This window comes from Thunnus maccoyii, chromosome 13 (genome assembly GCF_910596095.1).
Source record: "Thunnus maccoyii chromosome 13, fThuMac1.1, whole genome shotgun sequence".
NCBI classification, from domain to species: Eukaryota; Metazoa; Chordata; class Actinopteri; order Scombriformes; family Scombridae; genus Thunnus; species Thunnus maccoyii.
Window position 1 is genome coordinate 18,866,727 of NC_056545.1, and position 18,880 is coordinate 18,885,606.

Consider the following 18,880-nt stretch of genomic DNA (forward strand, 5'->3'; position numbering starts at 1 on the left):
GAATTATAGCAGAAGGGCATATTGCCCATGTGAACTGAGTGTGGGGAGGCAGTGTGGAAACAAGATATGGCAAAACCTATCTACCAAACACCTTTCCACCGGCCGATTGGCTGGCTCGAAGCAGGAGCGAACATGACTCAATCTTTATCTTGAATGCCAGCAGCTAAATTACTATACTGCTCAAAGAGAATGTGCATGGAAGTGTGTGTGTATGTGTGTGTGTGTGTGTGGGTGTGTGTGAGTGTGTGGTCCTGCGCAGTAAAGTGTACAGATGGATGACTCATCCACCAATCATGTGACTCATCAATCACTGCAGTTACCATTTCCCTCCCTCCTCCTGAATTTTTTCTCTGTTCTTCAGTTATTCCTCCCCTTTTTGTTCCCATTCTTGCTGTTTTCCTCGTGTTCGTTTTGATTGTCTCGGAATATAATCAACTCCCACTATAGATTTTTTATTTATTTGTGTCTATATTAATGCGGCTGTGACATATGTGAGTCGTGCTGTCACTGAAGTTCAGCTGATTGTCTTCCTCTATTGTGCATTTTGGTTTGTTTGGTAACTTATGAATCAAGTGTTCTTACCAGATTCTCAACATATCACCCTCCAAAAAGCCATTAAAAAAAACTGAACTTTAATAAAATAATTGCTTTTATTTTTTATCATATAGCAAAACTAGTAATCATCATGCTGTTATTTACACATTGCACGGGCATATTTATTTCACACTGTACATCTTACAATGCTAAAGGTGACATCAACAACAACACTCTCCTTTTACAAGACAGATGGCTTCACTGCGGACACAGTGGCCCTCTTCCTTTGAGATTTCTTTTTTTTTTATGTTCACAGTTTATTCAGAGAAAACAACCATCTTGAATTCTCCACACTGTTTTATTTTTTCTCTTTTTTTTGTTCTTTTTTTTGTTCATTTTTTAAGATGCAAGTAGAAAGACGTGCATTTAACGGTTTAAGCACAATCCCTGACTCCCCGGCCTGAAACTTTTCAATGAATTTCTTCTGAAAATGAACAAAATGTTTGTAGCCTCTTGGTGGATATCTGTTTTTAAAAAAGGCTGCAGAACATATAGTTTGACTTCAAGTATTTTTTTTTTAAAACAAAAGGAAAAATAAAGGTAATGGATATGATACAAGAAAATCTGCAAAGGAAGCATGTGTGAAAACACAAAATAGGTAAGTAAAGTGAACTGGAGATGAATGATGAGAGAAAATGAGACTCCCTACAAGGTGATGGAGTACTGTATGGTGGTGGTGATATTGATTATGGTGGATCTGCCATAAATATGTTGACACAATAACTTCTGGATCCCAAAATGATTGAAAACCCTTAGACCACCAGGTTGGAAGTGTTTAGTGTTTAAGTTTGTGCTTTTGGAGTCCACAGGGTTTCTACATTGGGACCGGTTATGATGATAATATTATGCAATATGATATTTCCCTTATAGAACCATGATGCTTGTAAGGCAAAATTCTGAATCTTGAGTTTGAAAAAACTGAAATGTGTGTATTTGGCACCTTTGCAAATTGCAGCTGTTTAAAGTCGATCCAATCGGGAATAAGAAAGGCAAAGTACACACATCAAATACAACAAAAATATACTTTCAACATTTTAACAATAGCAGTGTTCAATTTTTATATTTGTGTAGCTAAGAAGTTTATCGAACTACTTTAGTGTTGTAATATGACATACAGAATATAAACAGAAGATACAAAGTGATGTTGTAAACATGGTTCTCTTACAATGGGCACATCTGCTTGTGAATGTGTCAAAAATGCGATTATATGTGGGTGTGTTGATGTATGTGTGTGTGTGTCTGTGTGTGTGTGTGTGTGCGTTTCCTCTAGAAAACTCTGAAATATGCAAGAGCATCAGAGATTGACCTGAATGGAGGCAGACATACACCATGGTATGTTCTGTTTCAAAATGTAAACTGAGCAAGAGGCTGAACATGGTTACAGGGAGCTTAAACTGGGACCCCTTCATCCTCTCCCTGACCGAGGAAATCAACAAAAACACAGTGAGTAAAACAACATAAATCTAACTTTTCACTTCTTGATCTTAAATTTCCATCAGGCTCAAAACACATGTCTCCTCTGAGTCTTTTTTTTCACCCCCTTTTAGCTTTATCTATCCCACCTCTGTCAGTCTCTGTGATCTGACAAAATGTCTGAAAAGTCTCTCAATACATTCTGCGTTTCATGTAGATCCTCTCAATAAAGTTTTCCAATTCTTCCTCACTGTCCAGCTGAGGCACCAGCCCATCTTCCTCATAGTCATCTCCCGGTGTGACTTGTTGATAGTAGTACGGGGGTCGCCTGCCTCTCCTGGGTGTGGTTATTGGTTTGGGGGGAGGTAAGGGTTGGTAGGTCCGTGGGTGAGGAAGGATATAGTTAGAGATATAAGGGGTGAGAGGCAGGCGTGGCGCTGGCTGCTGTCTCCAGCCCTGTCCACGGTTCTTACCCCCAGCCCTGTGCCTGCGCCTTGGGGCCTGGAGGTCAAGCTCCTGGGGGCCGAATGGCTGGTCTCTGGAGGGGGAGGGCTTGCCATAATATTGTGGTTTGGGATATGGGAAATAAACAGGGTAGTATGCTCGATATGGCTTCTGGTAATAAGGATAGGAGGGGAAGGCTAAAAACTGTTTCTGGGGTTTATACCAGTAGTCAAGCTGCTTCTGAGGCTTATACCAATAGTCCTGCTTGTATGACTTGACTTTGTCCTTCTGCCATTTCTTGATGGACTTGTTGTACTTATAAGGGGCTTTCTTGGGGTTTTTTGAAGCTGTGTAGTGGTAGATAGGTGGAGCAGCCAGAGGAGGAGGTACCAGAGGCCTGAAGCGTGGCACGATAGGGTTGCTGTTGATTGGCTGCTGCTGCAACTCTTTCCTCTTCTTCTTCTTCTCCTCCACATCACTAATAATTTCAATCACATCATCGGCAGGCAGGTGCAGCTTGCTGCTGATCTCAATCAGCCTGTCAATCATCTGCTGGTCCAGGTCGTCTTCGTCGGGGAGGATCTCCTCGGATCGCTTGTCCTCGGCGGTGTTGCCGGCGGCCCCCATGCTGCTTTTCTGCCGGGGCTTCATGTAGGACTGCTGCTTCCTTCCCATGTACTGCAGCAGCATGTCAGAGGCGATGTCTGCCAGCCTCTGCTCCTCCTCTCTGGCTCGCTCCGCCTCCTCCTGCTGCCGGAGCACCTCCTGTTTCTCTGCTCGTGCTCTCGCCTCCTCCTCCATGTGGGAGAGGCTCTCCTCTTCTTCCTCAACCTCCTCCTCCAGCTCCTCTCCTTCATCCTCAAAGTCATCCATGAAATTTCCCCCCTTGATGGGTCTGTTGCGCCCCTGGTTCTCCTGCCAGTGCTGCTTCTTTCCTGCCCGCGCTAGCTGAGTGTTGTACTCTTTGTAGCCCTTCAGAGGAGGCAGGATCTCATTATCTTGGAGACCCAAGTCAATGTTTTGGAAGTAGCCTCTTATTTTGCGCTGCAAAGAGAGATCACCCCCTTGTGAGGTGGAACTTGATCTGGCTTTGTCTAAGAAACTTTCTAAATCATATCCCTCCTCCCGCCCCTCATCTTCTTCTTTCCCTCCCTCCTCACTTACACCATCAGGTGTGGCGCCCACATCCTCCACAGACCACCCCTGATCATTCTCTGACCTTTTGTTTTCAACCTCCTCCTCCCTTCCCTTTAAGTCATCACCCTGAGCAGCTGTCAAATGGCCTACAATTAGCTGTTCAATAGTCTTATCAGCCCCTCGCCCCTCCTTCTCCTCCTCAACCCCCCTCTCTTCCTGCGTCTGCCCTGTTCTCCTTATCTCACCACCCTCCAAGCCTTCAATGGAGGGCAGCTCCCGGCTCTGATCCTTTTCCCAGTCTCTGTTTCTGCTCGCTTGGATTTCGCTCTCCCCCGGGTGGTCCAGGGCCTCCAGGAGAACAGCGAGCACTTGCGCAGGGTCCGTCACTTTATCTGATTGGTTATCTTGACCCTGGCCCTGGCCCCGGTCTAGCGATGCGTTGTCAGGGCTGGAGAGACTCTGGGGTGGGAGCGAAAGAAAGGGGGCGAGGCTGTCTTCTTTAGTGTCTGTCCGGGTGCGCCCCTCCACCCCTCCCTCCCCCCCCTCACCCCACGCAGGGGCGGTGCCAGCCAGCTGCGGAGTGACAATGAGCAGGACCAATAGGATGAGGTGGGCTGTGGAAGGGGCGTGATGACAGGTCATGACCATGCAGAACTGGCAGGAGGGAGGTTAAGCACCTGAAGAAGAAAGGGAGAAGGCAGAGGGGGAAAGACAAAAGACAAAGATGTGAAAGAGTCAATGTTATTGTTTTCTTCTCATGATTATGTGGATTTCCATCGGCCATATCAGTATATCTTAACCCCCTAATTATTAATGTACAGACATTCAGTGAAAAGGCCAGTCTAAAATATACAGAGGATGACTGGTAAAGGAAAAAAAGTGACTGGATTTAGGATTAGAGCACAGCCAGAACATTAAAATATCAATACAATACCATTCTCTAATTCACAAATAATAAACCTTTCCACCATCAAGCCACCATATAGTTGAACAGTTTTTAATTCATCAAACGCCTGAGAACAAAGCACGCAGCCAAATACAGTCTAATGAGCCAAATCCAACCATGAAAGTTGCACGTTTTCCTTTCTCTTCAGGCATAACTGATTTTTTTTATTCTGAATGCTTTGGGTGGAAAATGAGGTTCTAGTTTGTTATTTCTTGCCATTACAATGCAGCCTCAGTGTATCTAGTAACATGGAGGTCAGTCGTGCTTCTTTCGATATTTACCGCGTAAAGTGCCCATGTCTTTCAAGAGGAAGGTAATTATTTGCACACAGGATTTGCGCTACGAAGCCCAGCATTGGCCATTTTTCGCCTGTAGTCGTGCGTTAACCCAACTATCATCTTTCTACCGCGCTGCTGAATTGGTTGAGAATAACCCATGATCTGCCTTTTTTTTTTTGTCTTATCGTGAGGTTCAACCGAGTAAACAGTTACAAACGTAAAGAAATGCACGTTAACGAACTGATTTTTACGTCTCAATTGTAATTTTTTTTTCATGTCTCACCTCTTCCTCCAAGCCAACCCAACCGGAGCGCGCGCACCTGCCATTTTAAGCGTGTATTTCTCAAAAGAAAATGCAGAAAATACAAATCGATCCGAGGTCTGTCTCTGCATTAGCTGTGGTATTCCATGCGTCAAAGCGATGTGACCAGGACTCTGCTATAAAGACGGCACGCACCGGGAAGTCATGCGTAAAGCTGGTTGCTACGGTTGTGTTATTTAACCCTCCGGTCCCTGAGTGGTCCATCCAAATTGTGAATTAACTGGATGTTAATTTTTAGTGGATAAAGCCCTTTTGCGCAAGGGACTGGGGGGGGGGGGGGGGGGGGAGCAGTCAGTAAGAAACGCGGCTTTGTCCTTGTGTGGTGTGGGCATGTTTCTCCTCAGTGGCAGTGGTGGAATGCAGACAAGCGCAAATTTGGGCTGCACGCGGTGCTGTGCAGCCCAAATTTGAACAATTTCCATTTTTATAAACTGGATCAACGAGGTGGGAAACGAAACAAATCCACTTAATAAGATAGTTGGCCTGCCGTGTGCGGTTTAGACTCTAATTTAATTAGAAATTAATAACTGAAAATGGTTTGCTCAAATCGTGCTGCGGTTTTTAAAATCCTAAAAATTTACCCGATTTTTGTTATATTCAGGTTTGAAAAATCTCAACCGAAATTTTACAGGGGCTCCTGAGCAGCAGCTGCACACAGAAATGTTTATTTAACACAATTGTTTGCGCATTTAGTGCCTTGATTCCTGGTTATTCCAATCAAATTAATAAATAACTTTAATTATAATAATTTTCGCTATTATTATTATTATTAGTAAACATAATACATTAATAAAAAAAAACTAGTTTGTTTGCAAATGTGTTCATTTCTCAATTTAGTTTTAGTTTCAATTTAAAAAATATTAAAATAAAAAACAAAAATAGTTGTAAAAAATATTGCTGGACTATCTTAAGTTACAAAATATTCCTTTCTACTTGGTAAAAAAAAAAAAGATCGCAGAGAAACAGTCACATGTATGTTAATGTAATGTTCACTTAACAATTACATAACCAACAATCGTCCAGTTGCAGCAAAAAGATTATTTCCTCTGATAAAGTTGATTTTAAAATAAATTCTTCCACACCCCACAAGCCTCAAACACACTTCCCTCCTCATTTTTTACAAACAAAAAAAACAATTTGATATTAATGGAATTAAGAAGAATAAGAAAATGTCCATCAGATGGTTTATGAATGAAACAGGATGAGATTTCGTTCCACTTACCTGGAGTCCCACTGGGGGGTGGGGAAGTGGTGAAACTCACAACGCGGGTAAAGCCAAGATTATTTCATGAATAGTGGATCATCTGAGAGAATTTCTGTCTTTTTCCCCCCTCTCTCTTCAGCCTGTGACCAACATCAAGGGAAAAAAAACAACAAATTGGCGGTTTCTTTAATTAGTTGTGTGGTGTGTTTGTTAGCAGCTGCACTGGTGCTAATGTACAATTGAGTGAATGTTTTCAGCACCACGGCCAGCGCAACTTTATTGTATATACCCTCACTGGAACCACGTGATCCCCCACCACCACCCCCCAGCTGCAGGCAGTGCTGACGTCACTTCCATTGATAAGAATGTTGGTGTGGAGATGGCACTGTGAGTCTAGGCTGGCCCCAGCTGATGAATGAACGGAAATGGCATGAATGAAATAGTACTTTTCCTCAATGAAAAGAGAAAATTGTAGAGATAGAGCTGGTGCGCAGCCATTTTCCTTCTCACATATTAAAGGTTAGTGTGCTGCTTCTTCCTCCCTTGTTCCTTCCTTCCTCTGGGCTCTGGCTTGTGTCTGATTCAGGAGCTGGAAAAGGAAAAAAAACAAAAAATAAAAAATAATAGCATGACCTCCCCTTCACAGACAGATGTTTTAGGGTCATTTAGTAACGTGCTCCAGAGAATCAATGAGTTGCATCTGCAGCTTCAGACAGAAAAGTGGTGCACACTCCAAGTGGCTGCTTTTCTCTTGCAGCCTGGTTGTTGGGCTTTTGTCTGGAGTGGCCCTGATCCTCTGTTGGCTGCGTGGCTCGCGGGCCAACGGGAGCAGCCGTGCTTTGCTGTTCAATTTCTGCCCAATTTCCAGGGATTGCACAATTTTCCACCCACTGTCTCGCATTATTTCTGGCTGCTCTCCATCTGTCAGCAGCACATTGTGCTCTTAACATGGCCTCTCATCACCTTTTCCTTTTTTACATCACAGAGACACAAGTGAATGACCATTTGTAACCAAATGAGTAAGGGTGTGTGTAATTCATGATGATTTAATGAGTGAATGCAGAAGATATCGTGAATTCCTGTTGCTCACCATTATGAAATGAGCACGTCACAGTGAGTTTATGTGATTAGAATATTGACTCACGGTTTCTTCATACATGAAATTAGCTGGATTCCTGTTACATTTCAGACCCACGCGTTTGATCAACGTCTCTAAAAGCAGAACAGGAACTATTCTCAGAAATATAAAGCTGTTTTTAAACACACACACACGCACATACACACACACACACACACACACACACACAATTTGCACTGTTTGCACTAAGTGAGGAAGAAAACCTGAGTGTTAATGTTGTGTTCGGTACCTGATCATGACTCTGTTGACCATTGGGTCATGCAGGAACATGTAGCTGTTTGCCAGATCAGTTTTGTATAAAAAGCTTCATATTTTGAATATTTTAAATGCTAGCTATTTTGCTGGCATATAAATTAATGTATGGGTTAACAATCATTAATCCATTAAGTGTTAACAGTCACATAAATTCATAGTAACTTCATAATTTCTTAACAGAAATTCATGATACATCCTGCATTAAATCATCATGAGTCATGTATTGTTAACGCGTTAAATCAATGCATGTGCACTCACATACTACATATTGTACTGTATTGTGAGGAAATGAGCTTTATTTCATTAGTTTCATGCTCACTGGCTCTAATTCTGATCATTATCAACACCAGCTCAAGCAGAAAAATTCAGCAGCTTTGCTGGAAAGTAACAATGCGGAACTGAAGCCCGAAGGTTTTAAACCTCACCAGTTATGCCTAAAACATCAGGATAAGAATCAACGGTTTTCTGAAGTAAACAGCTCCGTGGGTTGTAGAGGGATGCTTTGATTAAATGACCCGCTCATGTGAATTCACCTCTGTTCTCTTTTCGACTTTGTTCTGCTCTATTTACTGTCAAATCAAAACAACTTCACTTCCACTGTCAACCAGTCATTCCCAAGGTCTGCTGTAATGGAGCATTTTGTACATTAAGGTTCAAGGGCAAATAAATACACAGTTACGTCTGACATTCAGCTTTCGTGTTGTGCTGAAGTTAAAAGAAGACCCGCACTGTCATTATTGGCATTCACGTGTTGGATAATGTAGAAACAAGTTGATTCACGACGTTAAAGCCGAGCTCATTTCCATACACTTCATTTGTCAGTGTCAAGCCTCCGCTGTGGCCTTGTGTGCCACTATATTCAGCTGTCAGTCTTCATACGGGGTTTCTCCTTCGCCACATCAAGGCTTTTATTTTTCCAGATGTGTGTGCACACGTTTATGGACTGTATGTTCATTTAACCACAGAGTGGGATTCTTTATTAGTGATGTTCTAAGGTTAATTGGATATTAGCTGCCGACATCATCTGAGTCACATGAGGCCAACTTTATTAAGCGATTATTTGTGTGGCTTGATTCAAAATGTCACGCTCCACTGATGTGAATGTTAGATTTTTGATACTTCTTATCTAGTCAGAGAACTATAATGTGCAGAAGAACAGAAATATCATGTGAGCGTATCCAGTACACAACAAAATAAATGTACAAAAACTCATCATGGGCGCTGCAGCGATGATACAGTTTTGTGTTTGAGAGAAGTGGAAGACTAGCAAAGAAACACACTCAGTCTAAACTAAAATGGCGCTTTGTTTCTCTTTTGAGGTAGGGATGGTCTGTGTGTGCAAATATGTGTTTTGTGTTAGCAGATGAGATATGCACACATCAAATGAAGTTGTAATTTGTTACGATAGCTCGGGGCACCACATAACCTCTGTTTGATTAGATTTCGTGCAAGGGACTGTTTGCTGCAGAGAGCAAAGTGTTTGCAAGGCAGTCGCGTTATTGCGTGTGTGTGTGTGTTTCTTTGTTGAAATGCTTGATGGCAGCAGGCTCGGAGAGGTAAGCATGGAGCCGGAGGGCAGATGCTGATATAACGGTCTGGCATTATCAACTGCCACTCAGCATTAGTTGGCCCCTTACCCTCACTCCATGTCCGCACCCCCGCACTGACTCACACTCTGCCGCCTGCTTGGCCACTCACATAGATTAACACTGGTACACCGTGCTTGCATTTAATGGAATACACACACACACACACACACAGGAGAACAGACACACACCTCGCAGTAATAGTTCCATTTCTCCCTCAGTTATGCGTTCTGTCTCTCTCTCTCACACACACACACACACACACACACACAAGCACGGAGACAAACACACTTCCCCTCTCTTACTGTAATGTACATTACAGACAAATGAACCTCTGGAAGAGGTTGGGGCATGCTGTTACTGATGGTTCCCTGTACAAACTGCGAAGACAAGAGGTGATGACTGTATGTGGATGGCCTTTTGTTCCGTTTAATTAACTTTCTCTTTTTCACTGTTGGTGTAGGACTGAGGAGAGTTGCAGGGTCATCAGGCAAAGCTGAAAAAATCAACACGACTAAAACAAGGGGAGATAAGGAATGATGAATTCCCTGATTTTTTTTTTTTTTTTTTTGCTGACATTTTGGCCACAATTATGGTAATGCAGGCTGGGGGATCTTTCGGCAAGTGTGCTAATGCAGCTCCCCTCACGCAGAAAAGGGTCTCTACCTGGAAGTGATAAAATAGAGCTTGTGATTAACAGAAGCTTTTCCGCCCACGCCACTTTGTCAGAGGAGGGAGGGACAAGTAATTGCACCGTAAGGTTCCTATAACACAATGCATAACTAGGACTTGATATGTGCAGGACCCTGGCGCCCACACTATAATCTACAGTTTCATCTTCTTTTTTTTTCATATATGTTTTTCAAAAGTTAGAATTTGCTGCGAGCCTCATTAAGCTACACAAATTTCTGATACAGTATGCGTGTTGTGTTTGTATCACAGGAGACAAGAATCTTTGTTTTATTGGTGTACAAAGGAATATGCACCGTTTAAAACAACTGGTTTAATATGTTTAATTACACTGATTATGAAGATTATTATTTATCAGTGTTTAAGTACAGATACAGCAAGTAGAACTTGTCAGTGTTTGACCCAGTGTCAATCCCCCCCCTCTCTCTCTCTCGCTTTTGCTCTCTGTAAATCAAATGTTTGTTCATGTCAGAGAGTGCAACACAGTGTTACACAACATCTGCTCTACTTGATGAGACTTAAGTGCTATTCTGTTGCACTGTTACTGTGGGTTTTTACATTTAAGCAGCGGCGTTTATATCTGTAAAGTGATGCAGTAAAACAGTGTGACAGCAGTGAGAATGAGAACGATATCCACGCGGCAGCTGCATATATTGATGCTGAAATGCTTGTCTTTAGTATGGTGACTAATCAAAGCGGCATTCCGGTATTTAATGTACACACTTGTACATTAAAGCAGGAAAAAAGTGATGGAGAAAAGCACTTTAATAACTATAAGGAGCTTTGACAGAAACAGTATAGTGTCAAGATCATGTACGCAGTGTTACATGTTACTTTGGAACTTTCCAAGGAGGGAACAGCAGCCAATATGAGGAGCAAAGGCGCATGTTTGGCCTTTTTGTACAATGCTGCTTGTAAAGTATTAATGTGGGTTAATCCATGCTCGAAAAGATACAGTTTGACAGTTAAAACTGGACCAAATGCAAACAGAATGCAGCGTGGCAGAAAGCTGCAACTACAGTGTACTGTGATGTAAAAAGATAGAATGAAAACTAAACAGAAAACAGAATAAAACTATAAAAAAAAGAGATATTTTTAGCATGCAGGAAAAGAAAATGTCTCCAAACCTTCCATCCTCCCAGCTCACTTAAATCCTTTATCACTGAAAAGACCAATGTCTTTCTGTTCATGTTGTACAGTACTGTGAATGAACACCATCCACTAATAAATAATCCATGGTGGGTGAACACCTCCACCTTGATGAATATGGTGTTAAAATTAATATTTGAATCTATAAGCCAATATAAATAATGTGATAGAATAAGCTCTGAACAGCCGCAGAATGCCAAATGTCTAACGCATAAATTAGGCCTATGAGAGGAGCTATGGTGGGAGCCGATGGAGCCCCTCGGGAAATGGATTCTGTGTGAATAATGTGTGCGCATTGTGGTGATTGTTGTCCTACTCTCTCATTGTCTGCTACTCAGAAATTATTTACCCCTTGAATATTAGCTGTAAAATGCACATTGCAACCTTTGAGAAACTGGTGGTGTCAGTGACGGATGGTGTTGCTGGCCAGAAGCAGGCAATGAATTTGAGGTTGATGAGGCGACTCATATCAGAGCGTGCGACATCAGCGCTCACCATCAATCTCTTCCCCCCCTCTCCCCCTGTAGACATCTGGCACATGCATCAGCAAACACACTATTGAAAGTGAATTGAACCCAACCCTGACAAACACACACATACAGACGGCTTCAGAGGCAATTCTGCACATTCAAGGCCTCATGACAAGACACTAGGCCTGCAGCCAGCTGCCTCTAATGTACTACAGTAGAACCTAGCTGGAGACTTTATTAGAATAATAGCCTGCATCCACATCATTTGTAATGACTCCACCACAGAGCACAGACTGCAGATGTACAGTAATGGCAGGGAAACCACACTTTTGCAGACTATCACTATAACATGTGCCAAATTTCAAAACACATGCATCACTAGGCATTGATGTGATGTGAAGCATGTTCATTATCTCATGAAAAACACTGCCTTTGATAATGTGTTGCAATGGCAGCTTTTTTATTTGGATTGTATAGCAGCTATGCAGAGCTTTTTTTTTTATCTTAAAGAGGCTGCTTTTTATCGGTATGTAAATTCTATAAGTTTTACATTAGTATTTCATTCTTATGTTTTTCCCCCCATTTTGAAAGCTGGTGGTTTTATCAGATTTATCAGATGATATTTTGTTTTTTTATCTCTTGGTAGACACAGTATTTCTTAGTTCTCAAGCTGTATTTTTATCAAAATTTTATTGCCCTGACCGAATGTATGGAAAAGATGAGATAAACGTGATGAATCTGGAAGATAATACACTGGTTGTTATGAAGTGTAAGGATGTGTTGTTTACAAGAATGGCCAGTATTCATGACAAAGAAGCTGTTACACTATTGTTGTCTGATATATTACTGGAGGTCAGTGAGAATATAAAGTTTCCTTGAGCTATCCAGTCCTTCAAATAGATACAACATGATTTGCATCCCAGTTGTACAGCAGCCAAGAGAGTTCAATGCCCTGCAACTTACGAGAACACAAGTAAATTGAGAAACATTTACCAATATGACAACAATAGTCGGTATAGAGAAATGTGCTGCAAACACAGAAAAATAAGCAAATACAGACATGCTGCGAGTCATCCAGAACAAATCTAGGTTATAACAAATTATATTTCCATGGGAAACTAAAAACTGTTGGACAAAAATACTAGTAGGCATGTGTCTTCAGTTATATCTGAATCACATGGCCAGAGAGTTAACTCAAATATTTTTGGTTAATTTTCATAAGTATTCACTAGTTTTTGGAATGGCCTGGCAAAATTTCCATATTGTTCTGTATAAGTTGCTTTGTTTTTATAATGGCAGCATTTTCTTTTCAAATGTGACATATGTTTTGTCAAAATGGAGTTGTTTTCTTCATTTGTAGTGCGTTAAACCTTCTTGGCCACCATAGACTTGAGATAAAAGGATCTGCATGCAAACCCTTTCTGCCTGCTGTCACAAAGGGTCTCTGTAGGTTAGTGAATGGGATGTCCTGTATCTTCAATAATCATTTGTCAGCTCTAATGAGTCTTTTTATGAACAAAGATTTAATGGACTTTCCCTGAAATTTTGTTTCCACTTGTCTTTTTAGAACAGGGTTCATAGATAGTTCTGGTTTCAATGGCCCGAGGGTCAACAGGTTTGAAGTTGTTGAATTTCTAACAGGCTTTCTGTCAGAATTTCTGTCTGTGTTGCTGGCCTCCTCGCTGCATGTACTGTAAGCCTCATGTACACATGTGCAGGCTACACATAGGCTATACCTTGAGGCAGACAAACAGAGGGAAAGACGAGTCCTCCAAAACTCCTTGTTGAAATGAAAACTGTTATCGGTTATCAGTGCACCACCTGACTGGAAGGGAAGTAATTTGAAAGCCGTTTGAAACGCGGTAATTTGCCGGTGTGACTCATCGCCAACACCTACAGCGACAAAACCTCTGATCCTGCAAAGGAAGAATAGGGTAGCACCTCTTGTGTGTTTGTGTGTGTGTGTGTGTGTGTGTATGTAACAGACCAACAAGCTGGCATTTGAGGTTTATAGATGGAAAGCTATAGGAAGATGTGTAGCTTCAATCATAATTATGGATCATACATTTAAATATTTTCTGTTTCATTGTAGAAAATAGGACAACATAAGTTTAATTTAGTAACTGATAATTGGTATAATTAAGACATTCTGAACTGAGTCTTGATTACACACACGAGCTACAGTGTCTGCAAATGTAAATTGGAACACAGCCTGTTTTATTTTTCAGCCAGTCATCAGATGTTTCTAAATGTGCCCTGTGCACATTTATTGACACTCCATAAAATGGGAAAACAGTTTTGCTGTGGGATTAAAAGGATATCAAAAGGCTGATATACAAAACAAACTGCCCACATTTTGATATCAGACAGGAAGCCAGGGTCCAGTTAATACAATTTTGATGACAACCTGATGGTATCCCAGCAAAAGAGGGCACGCTTACTTGAGGTGTCAGGGTGAGGCAAATTATCATGATTAATGCAGGGTTACGACTAGGCAGCGATGTAATCAGTCTCTCACTTGTTAATCATTATCTCTCCCTGATTAATTTTGGCTCAAGATTTGAAATAAGATATTAAACTTCATTGTGCTTAAACAAGACTTCCCATCAAAGATCCGGTTTAAAAAGCAATCCATCAGCAAATGATAAGCTGTTATTCTATGATACAGATGTGAAGCCCTGGAGTTAGCTCAAAGTAAATCACACATTAATAATGAAAATAACTGCACAGTAAGACTAACATATTATATTCTGAGCTTAAGAAAAGGACAAATAATTAACTTGTAACTCATTTTGACTCGAATGTAATCAATTACTCATTACTTTATATACACTCAGTTACATTACTCATTACTCCGTCAAAAGTGCCTTTCACCTACAACTCCTCCTCCTCACATCAAATCTTCTATAATTAACAGGTGTTGAAATAGAAAAAAAAAACATTGTGATTCCACAACCAGCAAGCCAGCAGCTAAGCCCCGGTGACAAGTCCTCACAGTGAAGTTCCCCCACCGGCCATCTCCTAGCCAGGTTTCTAGCTGCCTGCTTATTCAGTAATGCAAAGCTGTTTTGATTTTTACAGCCCTCCCTTATTTTTAAAACGTATCTTATTGTGTGCCTGAGCTTCAGCAGGATCTCTGTGCTACTGTACGCTGTAGACTTTGTATGTTTCTGTTGAGCTCAAGTCTCTGAAGCCAGAGTGAACATCCAACTTTGTAGGCCCTTCTGAAAACATGTTCACACAGGTCAGTGCTCTTTCCTGTTACACTAATGGCACCATCGTTGCCGTAATATCAGACGTGCTTCGTGTTAGCTTCATTTAAACAGAGGTCTGATTTTACTATTTAAGTGTCTTCACAGCAACACAAAGTTCTTCTTATAAAGAGATGCTGTTTGCTAAGTTGTGACAGATACAACACATGATCTCTCATTATTTGTCAAAAGACGACAGTTTTCTGTAATGAAAGTGATGTTATTGCTATTTGATTTCATTGTTCAATATCAGAAAGATGTGTGAAGGATTTGAATTTGTCTCTGCAAACTTGAAAGTGTGTGAGAAGACAAATTATGTAAAAATGTAAGTGTCAACACAAGTGAAGATACAACAACATTCTGTAGGTACAAGCTGCCAACTAGGCAATCAACATATAATAATTATCACTTGTGAACTGATTGGTGTTAAAGGTGCAATGCTTTACATGTGGTGAACTGTGCATCGTGCACTCAGTGACTCAAAGGAAATTCAAGGTGTTTTCAAAAGGTACACTTTAAAATAAAGTACACAGTCTCACAACAAGTTTGTCTTTTATACACCACAAGTTTGCATGAGATTATTGTGTGGCGGTATTGTTCCTCCAGACCACAGCTGATTGGAAAGTAGCCTGAGAACCAGCTCCCAGCCACATAAAAAAAATAAAGAAAAACAAATAATAGTCACTTGGAGACTTGGAGAAACCACCACCGTCGCCACACCCTGATTGGCTAAGAGGGGAATGAACTCAGCTGCCCTCAATTACTATTAGGGAGCCAGCCCCTACACCCTGCACAACAGGTGATCTGAATACCCCTCCAATCAACCCCAGAGGGATTTCGACATGCGACTATCCGAATTCGGAACAGGGAGACAGGGAAATGACAGCAAGTCCCACAAATGGGTGACTGCTTCAATAGTATCTACGAAGAGTTTCAAGGGCTCTGAAGTTTAAGCGTTTTATAAAGCGTGCCATCTGCAAAAATTGTCAAAAACCTTCTTTTAACAAAGTTTTTTAAAAATGTGCATAACATTTATAGTTCATGTATATGTGGGAGTAAAACAAATAAATAATAAAAACAGAAAACCTAATCATTACAAGCTCATGAAATCCCAGATTTGACATGAACAGTCGACAAATGAATGAATATGTATATATGTGTGTGTGTAAGTATATGTGCTGTTTTCATTTGATGTCTTCCCTGACACTGTTATAATCACATTGAAGTGTGTAGTCTAATCCTCACATCCCACACCTTTGTTTGTTTTAAAATCACACAATTAAGCAGTGAAATTAATGAATTCAACAGAGTTGGACACCTTCAAAGGCTCTCACAGGGGCAACGTGTCAGGAACGTGATCAGGCAGCCTTCCTTTTGTTCAGCCTCTTGCTTTTATCAAGTTAAATTTATTTGCATGGCCTTGTCGTGATAACAGTCTCAGAAGGCTTTGCAGGTCCAAGAATATTATCAAGAATAATCAAGAATATTATTTGCAAGGAAACCCCCCCTATCATTTGTGGGAAGATCACAAATGATGAAACCCCCTTTCAGTATTAATATGGGCCATGAGTACTGGTATTATACTGGTCATATTATAGTCGTAGTAAGTAATAGTCTTTTCAAAATTTAAGGGAAATTTCTTGGGTGAACTATTTTGGGGGGAAACCAAACGAAAAGTCCCATAGAAGCTGTGATGGTTGTTATATGCCACAGCTAACCAACTGTTGGCAGTAGCTTCAAATTTACCATTGCAAAAGTAAGAGTGGTATCAATCCTTTTTTAATTTAAAAAAAAAAAATTAATAGTGAATAACAAGGAAAACACATAAGACATGGGACAAGACAAGCAGGAGAAGCAACAGAACCAAACAAACCCAAACAAAACAACAATAAGAACAAACACAAATATATATGCATATATATATATATATATATATATATATATATATAATACATAATATTTTGTTTGTTTAATCCATACAAAAACGAAAGTGTAAAATCGTAACATTGTGGTTTCACGGGGGGCTATGTGCCGGACTATTTCTTGGTCAGGACTTACTTGTAAATCCTCATTTAAGTAACTTAAAGCATCATCCACCAAAACTAAAAAGTTTCTTCTGAGTTTTTACTGGGGAATTCATATTTCCTTGTGAAGGGGTGGATGTCCTCTTCTACATAGCTTTTCAGGCCTGTAATAATAATATTTTTTTTCTGTGTCAACTCAGACCAAAAAAAAAAAAGAAGAAAAAATCTAGTTCCTCATGGTAGCCACCGGCTAAAACCTGAGCTTGTAAATGTAAAAGGATTCAGGCATTAAAAGACTGTATAAGAGCTTATATCCAACCAGCTCAGAATTCATAAAATCCATTTTCCAGATAGCAGATTACAATGAAATTTCCCATTTCTTTATCTGTCACTTCTGTTAATCCAGACACTGATCTCCCTCAAACAAAGCTGTGTTTTCTATATGTAACTGAATGTCATAAACATTTCTCTTGTCTCCTCTATCATTTCAACACACAACCTCCTCTATTATGGCTGCACGTATTCTTTATAATTTCTGTTTCCCCTCTCTCTATATCTCTCCTCTATATGTTCTATTTCCAGGCGTGAGCCATGCTTATCTCAGTGTCTGCCAGTGTGCTTGAGAAAGAACAAGAGACAGCATTGACAGCAGAGAAAAAGCGAACAAGAAAAGGAGGACAGCCTAAGCACCAATATATGGGAGAATTTTCAAGGTTTATTTATGTCAGTTATAATATATTTATATTAATTATATTGTTGTTGTTGAAATCAATATCCTCTAACACCCACAAAAGAAGTTTTTTTGAACATTTACTTTTAATTGCAGCCTCAGTGTGTTATTCAACACCGAAACTTGGGAACCTCCATCAGTTATAAATAAACCAGAGAGCCTCATCACTTGTTACTATGGAGAAGACAGCGGCTATAGCCTAGCTTAATTTAAATGCTCCATTGTTGTGATCAGGAACAAAACCATTGTTCCAAAAACTGTGTGTCTACATTGTGTACACATACATTAACAAACCTTTGTTTTTGTAATAGACTGGAGAAAGAAAGAGAGTTGCATGATACTAAAAATGGGCATGCAGGACAGAAAAAAGAAATGTAAAACATGACGATTGTGGAATTTCTGGGTACGTTCACAGAGATAAAGAAGATGCGGTTTTATTACATTCACCAGTCAGAAGTTTAACTTTTTTTCTGCTGCAAATCTTTTCTTAGAAGGAAAAAAAAACAGGCAGGACATGGTATGAAAGGTTGATGAGTGTTACCGGCTCTAAATTTGTGTTGGACTTGGCGTGAAAAGGCCTTTGGTCAGCTGCCTCAGTCACACACTTGATGCATACGAGCACCTCAGTGATGTATTTAGTGTTCTTCTCATACAGACAGAGAATCGGATGGTGCTTTAATTGAAACATTTTATCTTGTGCCTGTCCTTCTGATCTGGACAGATGCCTTGCTGATAAATTGGTACACTTTAGATTTTTTATTGACCCTGATGGACTGAAATAGTTTCTTTCAAAGTAAAAAAAAACACTGCTGGATTGTGGATTACCCATTGTATAGTTACATTGCCATCGGAGCATATCACAATGCCTCCAGAAAGCAATTCTGTCCACTCCTATTTCCAAATGTCAAGATTTTTTTGTAAAGTTTTCTTCTGAAAAAAAAATCCATCAATGTTCTATTGTTGCCCACATCTCTCAATCTCAACCCCCATTATCATCCAAATAGTATTTCTTTGCCTTTTCGGTGCAAACTGCAGCATAAATTACCAAGACAAACTCTTTTTGGTGGATGTCCATTCGTGTTTTGGTACAGGGATATGTATATCTGTTGATTCAGTAATGCTTTATTTCTCACTTGTGATGTTTCCTATAAACAAGGTCATTTGGCACCAACTAAAATATCAAGACAAAGTTGGTCTATTTAGTTATTGTATATAACTTAGGCTTTAACTGTATTTGTTGCTTTTACCT

General features: G+C 40.4%; 1 protein-coding gene across 1 annotated transcript; it reads right to left on the reverse strand.

Moving 5' to 3' along the window:
- Positions 1–673: 673 nt before the first annotated feature.
- Positions 674–4,095, reverse strand: si:dkey-175g6.2 (neurosecretory protein VGF). The gene has a single exon (XM_042431619.1). The coding sequence runs from the start codon at positions 3,322–3,324 to the stop codon at positions 2,200–2,202; it is 1,125 nt and encodes a 374-aa protein (XP_042287553.1). The 5' UTR covers positions 3,325–4,095; the 3' UTR covers positions 674–2,199.
- Between the last annotated feature and the right edge of the window lie 14,785 nt (positions 4,096–18,880).